Raw genomic sequence first — 21,802 nt, forward strand, 5'->3', positions numbered from 1 at the left:
TTTCCCTGGCACCAGCAGCTGCTGACACAGCAAATCCAGCCCCGCTAAAGCTCCAGCAGCCTTGACCAAAACATCATGAATATTCACGAGGTGATTAATTAATGTCTCCCTGCTTTAATAGCTCCTCACAAAATTCTGTGCCATCCCGGGGGCTGGCACCCGGGTGGAAGTGTCACTTCAAGGTATTTTGGAACAACCTGGCCAGGAGTGAACATGTCTGAGGGCTGCAGTGACCCCAATCAGCTCCCCACGGCTGTGATGGTGATTAGTACCCATAATTAGAAATTCTCCAGGAGGGTCAGGCTGTGCTGCAGAGCTGGAATGGTGCAGGAAGGAATTTCCAGCTGTGGGATATTCCAAGTTCAGCAGCCTTCATTGTTCTTTGCACTTACACGAAGCTTAGTGGACCTCCTGTGGCTGGAGGTGCCCTCCAGGAGACAACATCCCTTGGGAAGAGGGAGATGGCAACATTTGTATGGATGGAAGCAACATGGGAAATGCCAGGAGTGTTTCCTCCCTGTCCATTTTCCTTCCCCTGCCAGGACACAGGATGCTGGGTTACCCAGATTATCCACCTGCCTCCAGAGGGATTCTGGGGCTGAGCTTGTGGAAGCCTTTCTGGGGTTTCTCTGGGCATTCCCAGTCTGGAGTGAAGAGAGCTTTGAGATTTCAGCAGGATGGGGATTGCAGAGGGAATATCTGCAGTGGGGGTGGGGTGCTGGATTTATCCCAAATTCTTACCTCCAGTTGCTCACCCTTTCCCACTCAGCACTTCCAGCTCATTCCCTCAGGATGCTGGAAGTGCCAACGCTCTGAATAATCCCAAAAACTATTAGAGGAGAGCAGGGACAGCAGCTCCTTCAAGGGCTGTTAAACACAGGGCTGTGCATCCAACCTCCAGCTTGGGAAGATGATGGATCATGGGATCCTGGAAGTGCCAGGGAATCCTGAAGGCACCAGAACTCCGGGCTTGCTTTTGATCCCAAGCATCTGCCACCGGCCACTGTCAAAACTCATCACTCATCCCCCAAAACTGCAGGGAAAGGTGAAGGGGTTCTGTAATGTGGAATTAAATGAGCAGTGCTGGAGCAGGACTGGTTAAACCTCGTTAATTGATGTGCTAATTACCTGTGGATATCTAGGCCAGCCTGGATTGTGAGCTTCACTTGGAGAAGTTTTGCAAGTGGATCTCCAGCAGATTGGAGGAGAAGAAAACCTTTCTCAGTGCTTGTGGAAGCTGAACCGGTGCTGTTCCCTTTGTGAACGTCCCCTTGAGTGCAGTGGAAGGTAATTAATTAATTAATTAATTAATAGCCTTGTAACACTCTAAACTCTCTGAGCTTTTTGCAGTGTCCCTGTCAGTGAAAGGTGAATAAACTCAGGCAGTGAATGAGGGTGGTGGGACAGGGTGAGGTGGTGTCTGGAGAGGGGAGCAGCAGGAGCTGCGTTTGGGTGTCTGGTGGCACAGCCATCACTGATCCACTGCCCATGGATACACAGAGCCAGGCTGGGAATAAAAACAATTTATCTCATTTCCAGGAGTCTCTGGTCTGGGGAGATGAGGGTTGGTAACACCAGGGCAGGAGCCTGGTGACATCCCCTCATCAAGGAATAAACACATTTGTGAATATCAAATGCATTTTATATATGTATTATCTGTATATATATTTAACTCCACAACACATGACTTTCAGTCCATTTCATAGAAAAACACGGGTTTGGGTTGGAAGGGACCTTAAGGACCATGGACAGGGACACCTCCCACTGTCCCAGGCTGCTCCAAGCCCCAGTGTCCAGCCTGGCCTTGGGCACTGCCAGGGATCCACGGGCAGCCACAGTTTCTGTGGGAATGGGTGCCAGGGCATTCCCACCCTCATTATCAAACCCTTCTTCCTAGTGTCTAGTTTAAATTAGAGGCGTTTCTAATTTAAATCAAGGAGTTTCTTCACCTCTGGAATTTGCCCCATCTTTGTGTGACACATCAACACACAATATGTATTATCTGTATATATATTTAACTCCACAACATATGACTTTCAGTCCATTTCATAGAAAAGCACGGGTTTGGGTTGGAAGGGACCTTAAGGACCATGGACAGGGACACCTCCCACTGTCCCAGGCTGCTCCAAGCCCCAGTGTCCAGCCTGGCCTTGGGCACTGCCAGGGATCCAGGGGCAGCCACAGTTTCTGTGGAATGGGTGCCAGGGCCTTCCCACCCTCATTATCAAACCCTTCTTCCTAGTGTCTAGTTTAAATTAGAGGCGTTTCTAATTTAAATCAAGGAGTTTCTTCACCTCTGGAATTTGCCCCATCTTTGTGTGACACATCAGCACACAATCCTGGAGACAAGAGCAAGGAAAATCCCAACCCAGCCCCAGTGTCTGTTTTGTCCCTCCTGCAAAGCTGACCCTTTATCCCACCCCCATCTTTCTTTGCCCCATTCCGTGATCTCATTCCAACTGTTGGGCTCCCCCTCAGCCTCAGCGGGCCCTGGTTTGGGCAATGCTGCTGAAAGGACCTCACCAAAGGGCTCTGGCCATCCCCACCCCCAGAGGGAGGTATTGAAGTGGGGTGCCCCCAACCAGGGAATGATGTGCTCTGACTCCATGATTCCAGGAGGCTGAACAAATGCTTTGTTAAGCTATACTATATTACACTAATATTATACTAAATCACATGCTAAAGAGATACTATACCATACTAAAGAGATGCTATACCATACTAAAGAGATGCTATACTACTAAGATACTAGAGAAAAACCCGTGACTGTCAGGGACAAGACACAGCTTTGACCCAATTGGCCAAGGAATCAAAACAACTTTCACCGGTGTCCAATTAACAAATCTCTTTGGGCAAACAATCTCCGTAACACATTCCACATGTGCCAAACAGGAGGAGCAGCTAGTAGAGATATGAAATGTTTTCTCTTCTTCTCTCTGTGCTTCTCACTGCCTTCCCCAGGAAAGGAGTTGTGCCTGCTGCTCTCTGTGAGGAGATCTGCTGCCCCAGGGATGCAGCGGTGCCGGCAGGACGGGCAGGAGTGGGCAGAGGCTGAGCTGCAGCAGGGGCTGAGCCCGTCCCAGGGACTGAGCCCATCCCAGGGGCTGAGCCCATCCCAGGGACTGAGCCCGTCCCAGGGGCTGAGCACATCCCAGGGACTGAGCACATCCCAGGGGCTGAGCACATCCCAGGGACTGAGCCCATCCCAGGGACTGAGCCCGTCCCAGGGGCTGAGCACGTCCCAGGGACTGAGCCCGTCCCAGGGACTGAGCCCATCCCAGGGACTGAGCACATCCCAGGAGCTGAGCACATCCCAGGGACTGAGCCCGTCCCAGGGACTGAGCCCATCCCAGGGGCTGAGCACATCCCAGGGGCTGAGCCCGTCCCAGGAGCTGAGCACATCCCAGGGACTGAGCACATCCCAGGGGCTGAGCCCATCCCAGGGACTGAGCCCATCCCAGGGACTGAGCCCAGAGGAGGCTGCAGCCGTGCTGGCGCTGATGGAGGAGCACGAGGAGCCCCTGCTGAACCACTCCGTGGCCTTCACAGAGCACCTGTGCCAGGAGCTGCAGGGGCTGGAGGAGGTAAGGAGCCATGGAGGTGCCCAGAAGGAGGGGTTGGGTCTCTGGGCATCAGCAGCTCTGCCCTTTGCTCTGGGAGAAATTCTGGGAGGGAAGGGAAGGGAAGGGAAGGGAAGGGAAGGGAAGGGAAGGGAAGGGAAGGGAAGGGTCTGACTGTGGGGTACTGGGGTGTGGGGTGCTCTGGGACTGGCTGAGCAAGGGCAAGGGACAAAAGGGGCCCCTACAGAAGGAAAAGCTGGATCCAGTGAGAGTGAAAAGGGGAGAAAAATGAAACGGAGCTGGAAGGAGATTGAAAAGCAAATATAAAAGAGTAGGAAGGGCCAGTGGAAAAGGCACAGGATATTTCCAGAATTCCTGGTGAGGGTGGGCAGACCCTGGCACAGGGTGTCCAGAGAAGCTGTGGCTGCCCCTGGATCCCTGGAAGTGTCCAAGGCCAGGCTGGAAGGGGCTTGGAGCAGCCTGGGATGGTGGAAGGTGTTGGAGCAAAATGGACTTTAAGGTCCCTTCCTTCCCAAACCATTCCAGGATTCTGTGGTTTTCCAAAGATTTGGAAGGGAAAGGGAGGAAATTAAACCAAGGAGCTCAAGGGCCCTCTGGAAGAGGATCCTTCAGTATCCCTGGCTCCCCTCCCTGAGTGGATGGAAATGGATGGGCTTTAAGGTCCTCTCCAACCCCAACAATTCCATGACTTTTGACTATTGATCTTTGCTGACTCCATTTGGGTTGCCGTGATTTACTGCATTTCTGCAGAGGAAATTTCTCCTTTAAGTTCTGGAACAAAAAGCCTAGGAAAGCTGCTTTGAGCACTTACCTTCTGCTAAAATATCTGGGATTTTATGGTTGGTAGCCAAGGAAAAAGGGGGAAAAAATAAGTCAAAGGAAATATCCTAAATCATACAAGAAACCACAAACCCTAAGCCAAGCCTCCTTTAGCTGCAGAGTTTGCTGTATTCCCATATATGATTTATTACACTTGGAAGTTAATCTGGAAGCCCAAACTCCTGAGGTTTGTTCCTGCCAGCTCCTGGCAAGGAATTCAGGCACTTTGTGACTGTTCCCAGCTGTAAAACACCCTGGGAGAGCAACAAATACATCTTTATTAAGTTTTTTGAGATGAAAGGCGCCGTTGAATACATTATTTTAATGCCCTCTAATGAATAAGTGTGACTTCCCTCTAATACAAATTAATTAATGAGCATTTCCATTTCCGAGCTCTAATCTCCAATATTAAATGTTATTAAATCCCAGCAAGTTAGACCAGCACATGCATCCATTTCAATGTTTTCCCCCCATCCCCGTGATAGCACCTTGGCTTTCTCTCCCATATTAATCACCCTCCTCTAACCCAGCTGTTCTGGGAATCACAGAAATCCCTGCACTGGCAGCAAGGAAAAGTTGATTTCTCCAAAGGGGAGGACGGCACGGCCAGGACACTGGGAGGCCAAAGGCTCTGATTTGGACATTGATATTCCTCCAGAATTCCAGGATCCCAGCACATGTGCCTGGGGAGGCAGCTCCCAGCAGCTCTGTGCTGTACCTGGATTTTATTCCTGTTCCTGGAGCCTCTGGAGAGCCCCTTCCCACAGCACTGTCCCATCAATGTCACCGGGAATGCTCCCCGTGGTGACAGCCTGAAGGAGTGGCAGGGGCAGGCGTGGGGGAGGCTTCTGGTTCTAATTAAAGAAAAATTAATAAATGGGAAGCTCTGGGCAGAGCTGATGGGATGGGGTCCCTGGGTGTGGCAAGGAAGCAGAATTTGGAGCATAACCAGTGCTTTTGGAGATGAGTGTCCATGGTTAGACAGGCTGGGGATGTCCACATGGAGAGGGGACCCCAGAGCCCCTGCCAGGGCCTGAAGGGCTCCAGGAGAGCTGGAGAGAGACTGGGGACAAGGGCGGAGGGACAGACACAGGGAATGGCTCCCACTGCCAGAGGGATGGATGGGACATTGGGAATGAGGAATTGTTCCCTGGGAGGGTGGGCAGGCCCTGGCACAGGGTGCCCAGAGCAGCAGGGGCTGCCCCTGGATCCCTGGCAGTGCCCAAGGCCAGGCTGGACACTGGGGCTGGAGCACCTGGGACAGTGGGAGGTGTCCCTGCCCATGGAGTGGAATGGGAAGAGCTTTAAGGTTCCTTCCCAACCCAAACCGGACTAGGATTCTCTGAAATCTTGTGGGATGGACACTCAGGTCCTCAGGAGACTCCACCATTTGTGGAGGTGAGGGTTGGACACTCCCTGCAGCGACACATTCCCAGGGCACACAACCAGCAGGGCTTGGTGGACTGATGGAGACTCTTCTGCTCATGGCCAGATTTTCCTGGACACTCCCCAGGAATTTGCTTGCTGGGGCAGTTAGAAGAGCCCTGAGGGGACACCTTGCCCAGGGCGGGGTTCTGTGTGCCCTGGCTCTGGGGACATGCAGGTGGCACTTGGCCAAGGTGGGACAGCGGCACTGCCACCAACATCCTGCAGGTTAGGGTGACACGGTCCCTGCTGTGCCTCAGGAGGGTGAGAGACAGGACATTTGACCCCAGGATGGTGACAGATCCCTGCCAAGCTCTGAATCCCTCTGCTCGTGCTTCCCACAGGCCAACCTCCAGGCCCTCCTCTCCTCGGAGCAGGAGGCGGCCCAGCTGATGAGCTGCCTCGACGAGGCGCTGGCCGAGGTGGCCCGGGTGGAGGAGACCCTGCAGCTCTGCCATGAGCTGCTGGGGGGTGTGAGGCAGCAGATGGATCACATCCACCGGGAGAACTCCCTGCTGCACCGCCTCGCTTCCAACAGGACCCGGCTGATGGATGAGCTCCTGCTCCTCACGGTGCGTGCCTTTGCGAGGACATTAATCTTCAGCAGCTGAATCTGCTGGGAAAAACTTCCAGGGAATTTTAAACACTGAAAGCTCTGATTCTCTGCAAGGGCTATGGAGCTCCTCCGGCTGGGAAATGGGGGATGGTGTAAGGTGAGGGTGGACAGAGAAGAACTGCGATGTGCAGGACCCTCACCATGGCCCAGAGGGTCTCTGAAAGGCCTTTTCCAGGGCAGGATTAGGAATGGCAAAGCTGATTAAATAACCATGACCTGGGAATACAAACCCAGCAATTAACGAGCTTAATTAATTAATTAGAGGCAAAGCTTGCGGCACCAGACCTTCCTTGTCCACCACTGCAGCTGTTCCTGAGCAGAACATTGGGTTTCATGGGGACTTCCATGGATTTCCTGACAGACACGGCAGCTGCTGCTGGGGGAAGCACTGGGCTGTTCCAGCCAGCAGCATTCCCAGTGGGATGGGAAGGGAAGGGAGGATGAGGGGCTGGCTGTGTTGGCAGCTGCCCTCCCTGGCTGTGTTGCAGGGCCAGCTGCAGCTGAGCAGGGAGCACCGTGCCGCCCTGCGCCGCGCGGATCTGTCCAGCCCCGCAGCCATCGGAGCCTGCACGGCTGCAGCACGGGCCCTCTCCTCCTGCATGGACCTTCCCATCCACCCCAGTGAGTAGGAGCAGGGATTCCTCCCACGGGATCACCCTGCCGGGGGTGGACACCTCTTGGAGCTCGGAAAGGAGCTGGGGAAGCTGTGGTTGGAAATCCTGGTCAGTGCTGTCTGTGCTCCAGCGTGGAAAACAGCAGTTCATTGTGGCAGGATGTGGGAGTTTTTGGATCCCTGAAGGTGTGCAGGGACATGATCCTGGCAGGAAATCCCAAGTTTTCCTTGTGGTGAGACTGGACGGGTCTCCTTGGCTGAGGTTGGACTTGTGGATTATTTTTATTTGTTAAATTTTATTTTCCACTCCTTGTCTGTATTTCCTTGGTACCACAGGAAAGCTTTTGCCCCTTCATCAGCTTTTGGGTGGATTTACCTCAGGACTTCTGTCTGAGTTCCCTGAGGGATGTGGGTCTGCGACTCCCCCAGATCGCCTCAAATCCCAAAATATCCTTTTTTCCCCCCGAGGTTATCGGAAGCTGCAGGCAGTGGCAGAGCAGCTGATCCTGTTTGAAACCCTCAAGCAGAACTTTGAGAGCTCCTTCATCAACCACATCACAAACATCTTTGAGCTGCAGGTGGGCTCCACTCTTCATGGCAGCCTGAAATCCTGGGAAATTGGAATATCCTGGCGAGGCTGGGCCAGTGGTGCAGGACATGCTGCTGTGACAGGATTTTCCTAAATTGTTTCTCCAAAGAGATCTTCCCACATACCTTCCCCTTGCCATTGTCCCTCAGTCCTCAGCTTAGTTTTCCAGGGATGTAGGAGAAATCCATGCTCCCAAAATCCCTCTGGTGATATTCCTTAAGCCCTTAGGTCTGGAGATTTTTTTGTTTAGGTTTTCTTATTTTATTTTGGGGGTTGTTGATCTGTTTGTAACCTAAAATCCCAGGATAAACCCCAATCCTGTGATCCTGTGATTAACACCTTCAAGTACTGATCTGGGAGTTTAACAGATTTTATGGACAAGACCCCCGTGGGCAGCAATCCCAGAGATTTCCTTCCATGGAAAGGAGCAATTCCCAAATCCTTACTTCCTTACATCCTTAGTGTTCCGTTTCAAGCAGCAGTTCTGAGAAGGGAGCTGGGAAGGAGCTGTGTGGTTTCCATCCTTGGAGATTTGCAGACCTTGGCTGGGCACATCCCTGAGCAAGCTTTTCCATCTGGATCTGCTCCAAACCTGCCCCGCTCCAATCCCACCTGCACAACTCTGCGGGTGCAGCGTCCAGGCACATTTTCAAGGCTGTTTTGTGTGAATGTTTTCTGTCATTTCTCTCCCTTTAGGGCAATTCCCAGGCCCCTGCTCCTGGTGCCCCAAGCCACGGGCCCCACCACGAGGAGCTGCTGCCCTACACCCCGCTCATGGCCTGGCTGAGGAGCACCAGCCCTGCTCTGTTCTGGGACCTGCCCAAGGTACGGCTGAAACCCTCAGCAAGCACTGCAAACCCTCCCTGGGAACAGGCAGGCCCAGCTGGGGAATTCCTGCTGGGACCTGGCTCTCACCATGAGACACCTGAGCTTCCAGGGTTTGCCCCTTTGGGAATGTCCTGCCCACCTGGAGCTCTGTGCCTGACTGGGGGGTGCCAGGGTTGTGCTGAAGTGAAAGGTCTGCAATGCCCAAATCTGGATTTTTGCCCTTACCTGGCCTTTTCTCCCCATTCCAGGTGTATTCCCAGAACCTCGGCAGACTCTACGAGCGGGAAATCAGAGCCCTTTTTGAACAGGCCAAGGTCTCCCTGTCAGGGAGAAGGAAAGGAAGTGAGTGGTTCAAAATCTGCCCTCTGTGCTGCTGGGCAGGGTTTGCTGGCACCAGGGATGGTGACAGTCACCTCCAGCACAGGTGGCCCCCCAGGACTGCTCCAGGACTTTATTTCCTGGGTCTGCAGGTGGCAGGGTGGCAAAAGCCAGCTCTGCTCCACACCAGGCAGTGTTTGTGAGAGCCTCAGCTCCATGAATTCCCCACATTTGTTCGGCTGCTTCTCAGAGCTGGAGCTTTGGTTCCCTTCCCTGTGCAGGCTCAGGAATGACACAGTGGTGGATGGGATCGTGTTCCAAGCAGCCACAGGAGAGAGAGGGGGATGTAGAAAAGCCTGGAAAACAAAAGCTGTTGTCAGCTCCCTTCTCCCTGGTTCTCAAAGATTCCCACTCCACCATTATCTCCCAAGAAAACCTCACCAGGTTTTCTCTTCCCTTGCCTTCACCCTCTCCAAGGGCTGGAGCTCCTCTCCCGTGAGGACACACTGAGGGATCTGGGGCTGTTCAGCCTGGACAAGGCTCCAGGAACACCCTGTAATTCTCCCACCCCTGGAAGTGTTCCAGACAGGCTTGGAGCAACCTGGGAGAGGGAGTAGAAGGTGTCCCTGCCCGTGGCAGGGGTGGAATGAGGTGATTTTTTGGTCACCCCCAACCCAAAGCATTCTGTGATTTTATGATTGTCTAAAGCCTGGTTCATATTTCATGTAAGACTCCTCAGATACTTTCCCCTGCAGGGGGAAGCCTGTCCCAGAAGACAGAGGGAATTCACAGCAATATTTATGGGATGATTTCACAGGGAGCTGACTGCCAGGCTGTGTTGTCCCAAGGTGCTCATTTCCACCCAAATCGCTGGGTCTGACTCAAAATATTCCAGTCAGGTGTTTCTGAAGATAAAAAGAGAAACTGATCTGTCTCCTCTGGAAATTTTTTATGGCCCACAAGTCACATTTTCCCTCAGTAAAACAAAGAGCTGTAATGGAAATTTCCAGGCCAGTTTGGCCCAGTTTGAAGGTCAGGCTGGTGTGTTTTGTCCATCAGAGTCAGCACTTCCAGCTCTGCACTTCCTTCATCACCGATGTCCAGATCCCAAGCCAGGGGATGAAGCTGAAGGAAGGGAATGAAGGTGGTTTATGGCTCCCACTTTTGGGGTTCCTCACACCCAAAACTTCCCCACCACCCCCTCCAGCTCCTCTTCCCAGTGTCACTCCCCTGGGAAAGTCACTCAGCAGCTGGGAAAACAGGGGACCTCAAACCCTGGGAGCAAAGCAGGATGGGGAGTGCTGACACAAATACCTGCACAGCAGTCTGTGAAAAAAGAGGAAAATTTCACCTAAATAGTCCTAATGGCACCTAAATGGGCACCACTGGACCATTTATGGGAATAAAGTTGTTAAATTAAACAAAAGGTGGTGCTGGGCACATGTGGCAGCCAGTCTGCCCCATCCTCTTCTATAAACATTAAACTGGGATTTCCTTCAGTATTTTATCCATCTTTAAATCCTACACAAGTCTGTAGACCAGGAGGGATTAAACCACAGGAGAAAATGCTTGGGAGGCTACAAGGTGTTCCTGCTCTGGTAGAAATCAGCCCAAAGTGTCTGCCCAGCGCTGGGCTCTCCCCGGGCAGGACAGGGTGAATTTTGTTGTCCTGAGATGTCTCTGCTCCACTCCAGAGGGTGAGGACAGGTCTGGGACAGGCAGGAAGCCCCAGGCTGGGCTGGAATTGTTCAGCTCATCCTTGATGTGAGCAGAACATTGCAACAACCTCGCAGTTCGTGAGAAAAGGGGGAATTTTTAGCAAGTTGTGCCCACAGCGGTCGTGGCACCTTCCCCGGGGCTGGCGGTGTCCCATCGAGCTCGCTGTGCCATCTCTGCAGCGCTGGGGGCAGAGCAGGGGACAGCTCCCCCTCCCTCTGCAGGGCAAGGTGACCCTTCCCAGCCCCAGGAGAGGCCAAAACCCCAGTGCGGCTCTCCAGGGTGCTGCAGAGGTGTCCGGCTGCAGGAGCTGTCCCACGGCTGTCCCCGCTCCTCCTGCTGCAATATTCCCGCAGAGCTGGCTGCTCCCGGCACGGCTTGCAGGGCACCTTTGGCTTTGCTGAACTTCGGCAGGAGCCTCATCCATGGTCCTTCCTGCTCATGGATGGAGCCCAGGCTGTGAGGAAACCTGCCCCAAAACATCCCTTATCCCTGCTGGAAAACATCCCTCATCCCTGCTCCAAAACATCCCTCATCCCTACCCCAAAACATTCCTTATCCCTGCCCCAAAACATCCCTCATCTCTGCCCCAAAATATCCCTTATCCTTGCCACAAAATATCCCTCATTCCTGCCCCAAAATATCCCTTATCCCTGCCCCAAAACATCCCTCATCCCTGCCCCAAAATATCCCTTATCCCTACCCCAAAATATCCCTTATCCCTACCCCAAAACATCCCTTATCCCTGCCCCAAAATATCCATCATCCCTGCCCCAAAACACCCCTCATTCCTGCCCCAAGACATCCCTCATTCCTGCCCCAAAATATCCCTTATCCCTGCCCCAAAACATCCCTCATCTCTGCCCCAAAAAACACCTCATCCCTGCCGCAAAAATCCCTTATCTCTACCCCAAAACATCCCTTATCTCTGCTGGAAAATATCCCTCATCCCTGCTCCAAAACACACCTCATTCCTGCCCCAAGACATCCCTCATTCCTGCAGTCAAACTTCCCTCATCCCCGCTGGAAAATGTCGCAGTCCAGGTCTCCAGGCCACTTCCTTTCTCCTGATTATCCCAGTAAATATTTTGGGTCGATTCCACGCGCTCATAAAGTATTTTTATTTATGGCACCACCTGCTGATTTCTTGCCTTATGTGATGGGAGAATTTAGAAGGCAACCTCAAGCTGTTTATTATTAATTAGGGGTTGGTAATTAAGTCCTTTCTCATTTTGCCATTCCGTTTTCTGCAGGCTTGTTAAATTCTTTCCCATTTGCTGTTGGAAGATTTATTTTTTTCCTGGTTTTGCCACTTCCCAGCTAGTGAAATTATAATGTAGTGGTGAGAAAAAGGCTAGGAAGCAGCTCCTTAATTTAGTCCTGGTTTTAGCAAGGCTGAGGTCGTGAGCAGGGCTGGCTCATCCCTCACCCCTGCTCAGCCCAGGGCTCACAAATCCTTCCCAAAGGGAAAACCCTTCAGGAGTGGCTCAAACAGGGATATTTGAGATACTGTGATTGATGGAGGTGACCTGACTCCTCCAGAACCTTTGGAATAGGAGAATGATTCCCATTTCTGGAAATAATTAGGAAATAATCTGGATGTTTCCCCACGGATTCCTTTCAGGGAGTAGAAAAATGTTTTTAAACACATCTTTCAATGGATTTTTTCAACTTTTCCACTCAGGCCAAGCCCCCTGTGCTGAAACTGCCAATGTTGTAGTAATATATTTATTTCCAGTGAAATATTTTAATTTTAAAAGGGCATTTTTTGGGAAAAAGCCATTCCCACCTCCCCTGGATATTTTTAAAAGGCAATTTGCAATCAAAATTAAGCATCAAACAATTTTCCCAAGGCTTTTGCAGGTTTTTGTACTGATCTGTTCTCTTATCCCCTGGGATTTTCCACAACCCAGCTGTCAGGAGTAAGCACAAGGTGGCAAAGGGATAAACACCACAACCAGCGGAATCAAAAGGCAGTTTAATGAAACAAAAATAATGAAAAAGAGGGAGAAACAGGTGAGAAGTCAGAGAAAAACTGGAAATTTCATCTGAATTCCGCATTTATCTGAATGCAACAGGAAAAGACTAATTCATGCATGAGGTCAGATGTAAAAAGAGCCTTTAAAGACTTTAAGTATCCAGGACTCCAGGAGCTGGAGAATCCCAGGGGAGGAGGGTTCTGACATCGCACACCCCGTGCAGGTCTGCAGGACACTTGGGAGAAGCCAATGGGGAGCAGGCAGCCCCGGTGGAGCCTCTCCAGGAGCAGGGAACGCCAGGAGGACACCCCAGCCAGCGGGAACATCCGCAGGGTAAGGAGCTGAGGGTTCCTGAGATGTTCCATGTCCCTCCCCGGGGCAGAGCCCGAGGTGCTGCCTGTGCTGCCCATGTCCCCTCGGGTGGACACGGAGCTGCTCCGGTGTCCCCAGTGAATCCCAGAGGGTTTCCAGACCAAAGGTGGTTTCTCAGCAGGTGTTGCAGCAGGTGCTGAGCCAGCTGCAGCCCCTCTGCACCTCGGAGCAGCAATTCCTGCAGGAATTCTTCTGGCTCGGCTGTGACTCCGTGGAGCTGCAGGCACTGGGGGTGAGCACCGTGTCCTCTCCAGGCCCATTATCCTGGCACATCCATGGGGACCTGGGCTCTCCTGGGCTCTCATCCTGCAGGAACCAGCAGTGGGCAAGCTTAAGAGGAGAATTAAATGGAATTTAATTGACAGCTCCAGGAAAATCAGGGGTCTCCAAGCATTAAACAAGCTGCAGCAAAAATAAATCCAGAGCTCATTTTCCTGGCTGAGGGAGAGCAAACAAATCAACATTTGGTGGGTTTAGGTGGGATGTTGGGAAGGAATTCCTCCTTGTGAGAGCAGGGAGGTGCTGGGATAGAATTCCCAGAGCAGCTGTGGCTGCCCCTGGATCCCTGGCAGTGCCCAAGGCCAGGTTGGACATCAGGGCTTGGAGCAGCCTGGGACAGTGGGAGGTGTCCCTGCACAAGGCAGGGGGTTTGGGGTCCATCCCAAACTATTCTGGAATCCTTTGATAGCTTCTCCTCTAATCTTTTTTCAGGGATCTGCCACTAAGGGACGAGAGCCCATGGCACCTCCAGAGGAGCCTCCTCGCACCAAGAGCCAAAGCCAGTATGTGGGGGATGGGATACCCTGGGTGCTCTGACAGGACACAGGCTGAAGTGTCCCCTCCCAGTTAATTCCTGACTTTTCCATGATTTGGTTTGGTTTTTAAGACCAGAAGAAGCCATAACCCAACTGCTGAGTGAGATCTTCAGCTGCCTGGAGCCGGAGCTGAGGGCATTTCTGGATGTCTGCAACAAGGTTCACCCACTGGGCTGCCTGCAGGTCCTGGTGGCCTTGAGTGACTCCGTGTTTGGGACCTGGGGCCCTTCCTCAGCTCCCCCCTCGTCCTTCCTGCACGCCCTCCTGGGGAATGTGCTGCTCCTGGCCAAGAGCAACTTCAACAAATGCATCGTGAGTGTCCATGGTGGGAGGGAGCCAGCAGGCCCGAGTGATGTTTGACCTCTTCCAGAACCTCCCAAATGGAATCCCCGAACCATGGAGGCTGGAGAAGACCTCCACAATCACCGAGTCCAAGCCCAGCCCCCAGTTTGTCCCCAGCCCAGAGCTCTGAGTGCCACACCCAGGTGTTCCAGGGATGGGGACCCCAAAGCTCCCTGGGCAGCCCCTGCCAATGGCACAGCTCCCTGTCAGCCTCAAACACGGGTATCACATTCCTTGGGGTTACAGAAGGCATTGGAAATGGCAGAAGCCTTCCCAAACCCAGCTCCTTGCCTTCTGTCCTGCCCTGTGCTCCACCAGATGAGGTCGGACCTGAGGGTGCCACCTCTCTGTGTCATTCTCAGGGGACCTTGTGCAAGGAGATGGAGGAGGCCAAGACTGCCAGCAGGACGAGAGGGGGGATCCTGCCCTGTGTCAGCCGCTTCCAGGAGTTTGTGGCGCTCTCTGAGGAGGTGTTCCAGACATCCCAGCGCCGGGGGGAGCTGGACAAGGCCCAGCTCAGGCTGGCCAGCAGCGTCTTCAGCAGCAGTGAGTGCCAAGGCTGGGTGCTCTGGTCAGGAAATGTCCCCCTGCAGCTGCAGGAGTGACCAGGGCAGGGTGAGCTGCCTGTCCCTGGACACTGAAATCTCTGCCTGAGTGAGATCCTGGGAGCACCGGGCACATTCCAGGTGTGGCAGGGTGGGAGCTGCCTGTCTCCTGAGCACTGCCTGCTCCTGAAGCCCCTTTCCCTGAGCAAGGTCCTGGGAGCACCAGGCAAATTCTGGGTGCTCTGTCAAAGAGGGATTGGCCTGGGGGTGACAGGGCTCAGCTTACACACAAAGGCTCAGCTTTGGATCCAGTTCCAACATCTCCTGCCTCACTGTGGAGGGGGAGTTCCTCACAGATCAGACTCCTCTTACAAGGTCTTGGGAGCCAGAAAAACTCCCCCAAAACCACCAAGAGGTGTTGGTAGGGAGAGAGGGGTTGGGAGAGCGGGGTGGGGAGCTTCCAGTAGATCCCTGTGTTGTCCCAGCTGGAGCCCTCAGCTTCCTGTCAGTGAAAATATCCTGTTTTCCTGCCTGGCGAGGACCTGAGGGGCTGCAGAATTCCCAGCTCTGACCACAGATCACAAGGTGGTGCAGAGGGGCAGCTCCCACCTGCAGGTGAGCCTGGGGTGACCCACTGATAAATCCATGGACACGGCCCTGCCAGCTCCAGGAATGTTTGCAGGGAATGAGGTCAGGCAGGGAATCGTGGACAGGGATCAGGATTTGTGTTATAGTTACTCCCTCTGAAGTCAGACGGTTCAAATGAGCCGTCCCAAAGGCACATCCCTCCTGAGAGCCTGCAGGGGCTTCCCTCCTCACCTGAGTCCCTCCTTCCTTTCCAGTCAACAGCCTCTCCTCAGCAAACCTGAAAGTGAACACGGATATGGTGATGATGGAAAATTTCCACCACATCCACAACTTCCTGTGCCAAAGGAACATCCCCTGCCTGGAGGGCAAGAAGAGAGAAGCCAAGCAAAGGTCCAGGGAGCACATGGAGAAATACGTCACCACGTACGTGGGCCAGCCCCTGGAGAGGCTGAAGGTGAGCACGGGACCCTGGCCCGGGCCTCCAAGGGCAAGGGCTCTTCCCAAAACTCTGGATTAACTGGTGTTCAAATCTCCCTGCCCTGAATCCAGTCTGGCATTATGTTACTTTGTTGTCACAGGATATGAGAGCACCTGGATTTCGTTGTGCTCAGGGATTCCCAAAATCCTGGCATGGCCTCCTCCAGCTCTTCCAGTCTGAGCACAGACACCCAGAGAAGGTGCAAAGGGGTGTGAATAGTGCAGGAAGCCATTCCTGGTTCTTGGAAACAGTCTGTACATTTAGGGACTCTAAATCCTTGGGATTTAGGGTATTTCTTCACTGTGAAATTGCAGCAGGAGTACCCAAACAGATTCTTGGGCTGTACGAAGAGACAGGAAGATGAAGGAAGGGATTATTCCCTTGTTTTACAGCAGATGTGGAATGTCCTGTCCAGTGTCCCCTTTCCTGACCACTGCTGGCTTTGGCTGTGCAGTCCCACTTCAGCAGTTGTAGCAAGAATACCCAAACAGATTCTTGGGCTGTATGAAGAGACAGGAAGATGAAGGAAGGGATTATTCCCTTGTTTTACAGCAGATGTGGAGTGAGTGTCCTGTCCAGCTCTGGCAGAGATGTCAGGAGAACTGAGAAAATTCCAGTTTTCTTTACACCTCTGCAGGTTCTGGGATCTCCCTTCCCCACCTCTGGCTCCAAACCCTCTGTGGGGAGAAAACCAGGGGGAGCACCAAGGAACTGGAGGGATTTTCCAGCAGTCCCATTGCTCCATGGGCCTGCAACCCTTAGGGATGCTGCTTGTTGAGCAGGGAGGGGAGAGAACCATGAAATTCCCTAAGTTCTGCTTTCCTGGAGGATAAAAATCTCCAACACTTCATTAAACATCCTTAAATTTTTCTTTTCAATTGAATTAGTCATGGGAACTGAGGGCAGTGCTCAGGGTCAGCCCTGGTGCAGGAATACCTCAGGATGGCTCCTCATGGAATGTCTCCTTCCCTTCCCAGCATTTCTTCGAGGGGGTCAAAGCCCGCCTGGCTCAGGGGGTGAAGGAAGAGGAGGTCAGCTTCCAGCTGGCCTACAGCAAGCAGGAACTCCGGAAAGTCATTGAAAAATATCCTGGCAAGGAAGTCAAAAGGGCCCTGGAGAGCCTCTACAGGACAATCCACAAACATCTGTCCCCAGAGGAAAATCTTCTGCTGGTAACTGGAGTGGGATGGGTGTGACACTGGGATGGTTGGGATTCACACAGCACTGCCTGTGTGGCTGCAGGGGCAGGGGAAGGAGCTCAGGCTTGCTTTTCCAGGTGGTGTGGCAGCCCATGGAGCAGGGTTCTGGTTTTCCAGGTGGTGTGGCAGCCCATAGAGCAGGGGTTATGCTTTTCCAGGTGTTGTAGCAGCCCATGGAGCAGGGTTCTGGTGTTCCAGGTGGTGTGAGAAGCCATGGAGCAGGGGTTCTGGTTTTCCAGGTGGTGTGGCAGCCCATGGAGCAGGGTTCTGGTTTTCCAGGTGGTGTGGCAGCCCATAGAGCAGGGGTTATGCTTTTCCAGGTGTTGTAGCAGCCCATGGAGCAGGGTTCTGGTGTTCCAGGTGGTGTGGGAAGCCAAGGAGGCGGGGTTCTGGTTTTCCAGGTGGTGTGGCAGCCCATGGAGCAGGGTTCTGGTTTTCCAGGTGGTGTGGCAGCCCATGGAGCAGGGTTCTTCTTTTCCAGGTGTTGTAGCAGCCCATGGAGCAGGGTTCTCCTTTTCCAGGTGGTGTAGCAGCCCATGGAGCAGGGTTCTGGTGTTCCAGGTGGTGTGGCAGCCCATAGAGCAGGGGTTATGCTTTTCCAGGTGGTGTGGCAGCCCCTGGAGCAGGGTTCTGGTTTTCCAGGTGGTGTGAGAAGCCATGGAGCAGGGGTTCTGGTTTTCCAGGTGGTGTGGCAGCCCATGGAGCAGGGTTCTGGTTTTCCAGGTGGTGTGGCAGCCCATGGAGCAGGGGTTATGCTTTTCCAGGTGGTGGGGCAGCCCATGGAGCAGGGTTCTGGTTTTCCAGGTGGTGTGGCAGCCCATAGAGCAGGGGTTATGCTTTTCCAGGTGGTGTGGCAGCCCCTGGAGCAGGGTTCTGGTTTTCCAGGTGGTGTGGCAGGCCATGGAGCAGGGATTCATCCAGCAGTACCAAGAGTTTGAGGAGCTCATCCAACGCTGCTACACAGGAGCAGGGATTGCCCTGGACTTCACCATGGAGGATGTGCTGAGCTATTTCAACTCCATCACCATGTCCAACATGTAGGGAAATTCCTCTCTGGATGTTGGGAGCAGCTCAGGAATCCTTGTCTGCAGCCACACCTCCAAGGAGCTGAACACAAAGCCATTCCCAAGTAGGATATTTGGGTTCCTACCCTGAACTTAATCCCAAAGTCCCTCTGACTTGTTGGTCCTGCACTAAATCTCTCTTGAGGAAGTGGAGCTGATGGACCCAAACCACAACTTCCCTGCTCCAGGAAACCATTTTGCCACCAGGAAATGATACTCCAAGCCTCAGATTTCCCCCTGAGCGAGCACTGCTGCCGCAAGTCCTCAGCAGAACATTCACAATGGAAAAATGTCTTCTCTCCAGGGACTTTCTCCTTTTCTGTGCTCGAATTTCAGTGAACCTGTGCTGAAGCAGGGGGTTGAACCACATGGAGACGCTCTGAGTGTGAGGTGTTCCCACATCCAGGTATCCCAACAGGCACCGCTGCTCCACGGCTTTCCGCTGAAAGTCATCCAGCAGATGAAAGTCCAGAGCTGTAAATATTAATGGATTTGTTGCTTTTAGCTCAGATTTACTCACATCTTAACTGGAGTGGAGAAATGTGCAGTTCTAGAGATCCAAACCGATCCTGCAGGGAATTGCCTGCTTTTAACCCGTTTTTGTAGGAATCTTCCTACAGCAACTCGCCAATATATTGTCATTCTTCAAATGTTGTCTCTGTTTCTTGGGATGATCATGGGGCTCACATATTTTCTGTCACAAACTTCTTCCTAAACAACTGCAGAGTTTGAACTCCTTGATATTTGCTTCACAGGACAAAGATTATTTTATTTATTTTGTGTGTTAGGACATTATCTTGGAGGCAAGATTCCCTGTGCATTGCCAGGGAGGTGGGAGGCTGCTGTGGCTGCTTGGACAGCCCCTTTTCTCCAGGGATATCCTGGCTTCTTCAGTGGGAGCTTTAAGCCAGCACATAAACCCAACTTTCCCTTGTAAAGGGAAAAATCCAGACTGTTTTTCTGCAATTTTTCAAGCAGTTGCCCTTTGGGTCAAGGTCCACCTTGCAGGGAGCAATGTTTAGAGCTCCCATTTCCAATCTCATCATTCCCTCCTTTGTCCCGTGACGTGGCTGCTCCCAGCAGGAAGGGGATGGTCATAGGAAACCATCCAGTGCTGCCTTCCCAGCTCTTCGTCCCTCTGCAGGTAACAGGAATTTTACAACCCCTTTCCTTTCCGTTTTTGGCTCAGGGGCTCACCTGGGAGGGGAGGGCAGGAGGTGGGGTCTTAGGCTGGGACATGAAGGTGCTGCAATCGGGGAGAGGACGCCCAGGGTGAAGGGATTTGCAGAGGGGTTGTGCCAGGTGGCTCCGAGGTTGTTGAACTCCAAACACCAGCAGGGAGGAGCAGGGATCCCTCTGGCTCTGCTGATGGCTCCCCCACAAGCAGTGCAGTCATTGGGCCCAGCCCAGGCCATGCCATGGAAGGGGTTAATGGGATCTTGCTCTACACAGGCTCCTCTGGCTGCAGGGAGCAGACATCCCAGTGAAACTGCACCTGGCTTTGCACTGACCCTGCTCCTGTGCCACTGGGGCTGTGGGGTCTCTCCTCACCAGACACTTCCCATGCAGAATCATGGAACCATTAGTCTGGAAAAGCTCTCTGAGATCATTGAGTCCAACCATCCCCCCTGGCCTGCCAACACCCTAGCCCATGTCCCTAAAAGCCAGGGGCAGTGCCAGAGGATCTGAGCCCAACCTATGCCACCAGGAACCTGTGACCCCTGCCTGGTGACTCCTCACACCCCGGTGCTGTGTCACCCCGAGCCCCTGGCCTCACCCTCGGCCTGGTGGTGACATATGGCTGCTTAAAGACAAATGACAAGAAACGTCCCCAGATGTTTCCTGCTGCTGTGCCAGGCCCCAGTTTGTCTCCCTTCTCTGGCTTGGCTCCACCTGGATGAGTGTCCACACCTGGGAGGACACCAGAGAGGGCTGGAGGAAGGATCACACATGGTCCCATCCTTGGTGCACACGGGGTTTGTGTGTTGGGAGCTTGGCATCTTGGTGACCTCAGCTCTCAGGGACATCACCCAGCTGGTTCCCACACCTGACCCGGCCAGGGGCTCTGACAGGCTCGGGTGCCACCAGACGCAGACCAGGGTCCGATGCTCTTGCAGGGAGGAGGATTTATTGCTTCTGTACTTCTGCCACCTGCAGGACAGAGGAAAACCTGGGCGATTCCTCTCAGCCCTCAGCTCCCTGGGCTGTTTTCCATTTCCCTGCATAGCTGGATGCTCCTAACTTCCATATTCTCTGGTTTTCCATGCCAGTTCCCAGCCCTGAGAGCATGGCTTGGAAGGAACAGGGCACAAGCCCACCCTCGTGTTTCATCCAGCGCCTGGACCACCTTGTGCTGACTGTGAAGAGCATTGAGGACACTGTGGCCTTCTATTCCAAAGTCCTGGGCATGGAGGTGGTGACGTTCAAGGTAAGCCTGACCTGAGTTAGCAGGACCCAGCAGCCCCCGGGTGTCCAGGACTGCTGGGGGCAGTGGGTGCTGAAGGAGTCCAGCCCAGGATGTCTCCCTTACTCCGGCCTTTTCCTCTGGGAACAGGGGAATCGCAAAGCTTTGCGCTTTGGCCAGCAGAAGTTCAACCTGCACCAGGCTGGGCAGGAGTTTGAGCCCAAGGCTCGGCGCCCCGCGCCCGGCTCTGCGGATTTTTGCCTGATCGCAGCAGTGCCCCTGGAGCAGCTGCTGGAGCACCTGAAGGTGAGGCAGGCCCAGAGTGTCTCCAGGGCAGTGTCACCCCAGCAGACACAAATCCAGGGCCTCTAAGTGACACTTTCCTGGGGAATGTCGGGGTTGTCTCATCCAACAGTTCATGTTGTCGAAGCTGGGGGAGGAGGGCACAGTGATGGCAGGACCATCAAAGCCCTGCTCTCCTGTGTCCTCCAGGCCTGTGGGGTGGCCATTGAAGAAGGTCCTGTGGCCAGAACTGGTGCTGTGGGTCCAATAACCTCCATCTACTTCCGAGACCCCGACGAGAACCTGGTTGAGGTTTCCAGGTACTGCACGGATGAGGCTGCAGGCACGGAGGGGCAGCCCTGACCACAGCCCATGCTCTGCCTGGGTCCCAGCAGGACATGGGGTGCAGAGGCCAGGTTTGGCTGGCCCATTTGAATGTCCAAGCTTTAATTGTGTAAACCTGGGACACACCTCAAATCATAGCCACAAAATAGGGCTGTGAGGACCTACTTTGGGAGTTTTCCCAAGGCAGCCTGCTCTGCTCTGCTCTGCTCTGGGTGTGAATCCTGCTTTTATACATCTGCATCATGGAGATTTCATGGCCTGCTGGGAAGATCTGTCCTGCTGCTGCTGCATTGCAATTGCTGGGACACCTTCCCTAATTCCTGCTATCCCTTTTGCTACACTGTCCACCTGTCACTCCTCTCCTCTCCAGAGTCACTTTTCCACAGTTGGAAATTTATGTCTCCCTTCCTCTCATCATCCTCTCATCATCCTCTCATCATCAAGCTGCCTGGTGCTGGTGGCTCTCCTACCACGCCAGAGGTTTAAATCCAGCTGTGGCTGTCCAAACACATTCCTCTCCTGGGGTTTGGGCATTTAGCCTCAGTGTGACACTCAAACACTCCTGAAACTGAAGCTCCAAGTTTCATCCTCAGCTCTGTATCAATAATTGTGGGGTTTCTGTAACTCATGAATGGAAAAAGCAGGGATGAGGAGCCTACATGAAGGGCAGTGTCAGACGTCCAGGAGTTCACCTGGATTTATGGAGGGATTGAGGATGGTCTGGCACAGAGGAGTCTGACTCTGATGGCACCTGGTTACTTGTGGGACTGTCCTGACTTTTCTTCTCCTTTAGTTATTTAAAAATCCATTTCAAAGTTATCTAAAAAGTATAAAACAATGAAGGACCTGGGGATTCTCAAGCAGAGCAGTTCCGAGGCTGGCCA

At 53.2% G+C, this 21,802-nt stretch overlaps 2 protein-coding genes across 3 annotated transcripts; both read left to right on the top strand.

The window, feature by feature from the left end:
- The first annotated feature begins 213 nt into the window (after positions 1-213).
- Positions 214-18,537, top strand: LOC120512599 (exocyst complex component 1-like). Its single transcript, XM_039731092.1, has 17 exons — positions 214-261; positions 1,143-1,226; positions 2,976-3,130; positions 3,470-3,584; positions 6,170-6,397; positions 6,930-7,062; positions 7,523-7,632; positions 8,340-8,468; positions 8,720-8,813; positions 12,708-12,817; positions 12,978-13,088; positions 13,568-13,638; positions 13,743-13,983; positions 14,376-14,559; positions 15,401-15,600; positions 16,602-16,796; positions 17,709-18,537. Exons 1-17 carry the CDS (start codon positions 214-216, stop codon positions 17,862-17,864), a joined length of 2,364 nt encoding a protein of 787 aa, XP_039587026.1. The 3' UTR covers positions 17,865-18,537.
- Positions 18,538-19,018: 481 nt separating this feature from the next.
- GLOD5 (glyoxalase domain containing 5) lies at positions 19,019-21,332 on the top strand. 2 transcript variants are annotated; one of them, XM_039731276.1, is made up of 4 exons: positions 19,019-19,031; positions 20,158-20,315; positions 20,442-20,597; positions 20,784-21,332. In XM_039731276.1, exons 2-4 carry the CDS (start codon positions 20,175-20,177, stop codon positions 20,934-20,936), a joined length of 450 nt encoding a protein of 149 aa, XP_039587210.1. In that variant the 5' UTR covers positions 19,019-19,031; positions 20,158-20,174; the 3' UTR covers positions 20,937-21,332. The 2 variants fall into 2 exon arrangements, with proteins under 2 accessions (XP_039587210.1, XP_039587209.1); XM_039731275.1 differs by lacking the exon at positions 19,019-19,031 and having other exon boundaries at positions 20,151-20,315.
- The last annotated feature ends 470 nt before the right edge of the window (positions 21,333-21,802 follow it).

The sequence above is a fragment of the Passer montanus genome, unplaced genomic scaffold (assembly GCF_014805655.1).
Source record: "Passer montanus isolate IOZ18808 unplaced genomic scaffold, ASM1480565v1 scaffold76, whole genome shotgun sequence".
Lineage (NCBI taxonomy): Eukaryota > Metazoa > Chordata > Aves > Passeriformes > Passeridae > Passer > Passer montanus.

What these genes read in the sequence shown, in the direction of transcription:
- LOC120512599 (XM_039731092.1), top strand. Translation starts at nt 214, where the DNA reads ATGTCTGAGGGCTGCAGTGACCCCAATCAGCTCCCCACGGCTGTGATG. An exon ending in ATGAGCTCCTGCTCCTCACG is followed by an intron (nt 6,398 to 6,929) that starts GTGCGTGCCTTT and finishes GCTGTGTTGCAG; the next exon opens with GGCCAGCTGCAGCTGAGCAG. An exon ending in TGTTCTGGGACCTGCCCAAG is followed by an intron (nt 8,469 to 8,719) that starts GTACGGCTGAAA and finishes TCCCCATTCCAG; the next exon opens with GTGTATTCCCAGAACCTCGG.
- GLOD5 (XM_039731275.1), top strand. Translation starts at nt 20,151, where the DNA reads ATGCCAGTTCCCAGCCCTGAGAGCATGGCTTGGAAGGAACAGGGCACA. An exon ending in TGGAGGTGGTGACGTTCAAG is followed by an intron (nt 20,316 to 20,441) that starts GTAAGCCTGACC and finishes CTCTGGGAACAG; the next exon opens with GGGAATCGCAAAGCTTTGCG. An exon ending in AGCTGCTGGAGCACCTGAAG is followed by an intron (nt 20,598 to 20,783) that starts GTGAGGCAGGCC and finishes TGTGTCCTCCAG; the next exon opens with GCCTGTGGGGTGGCCATTGA.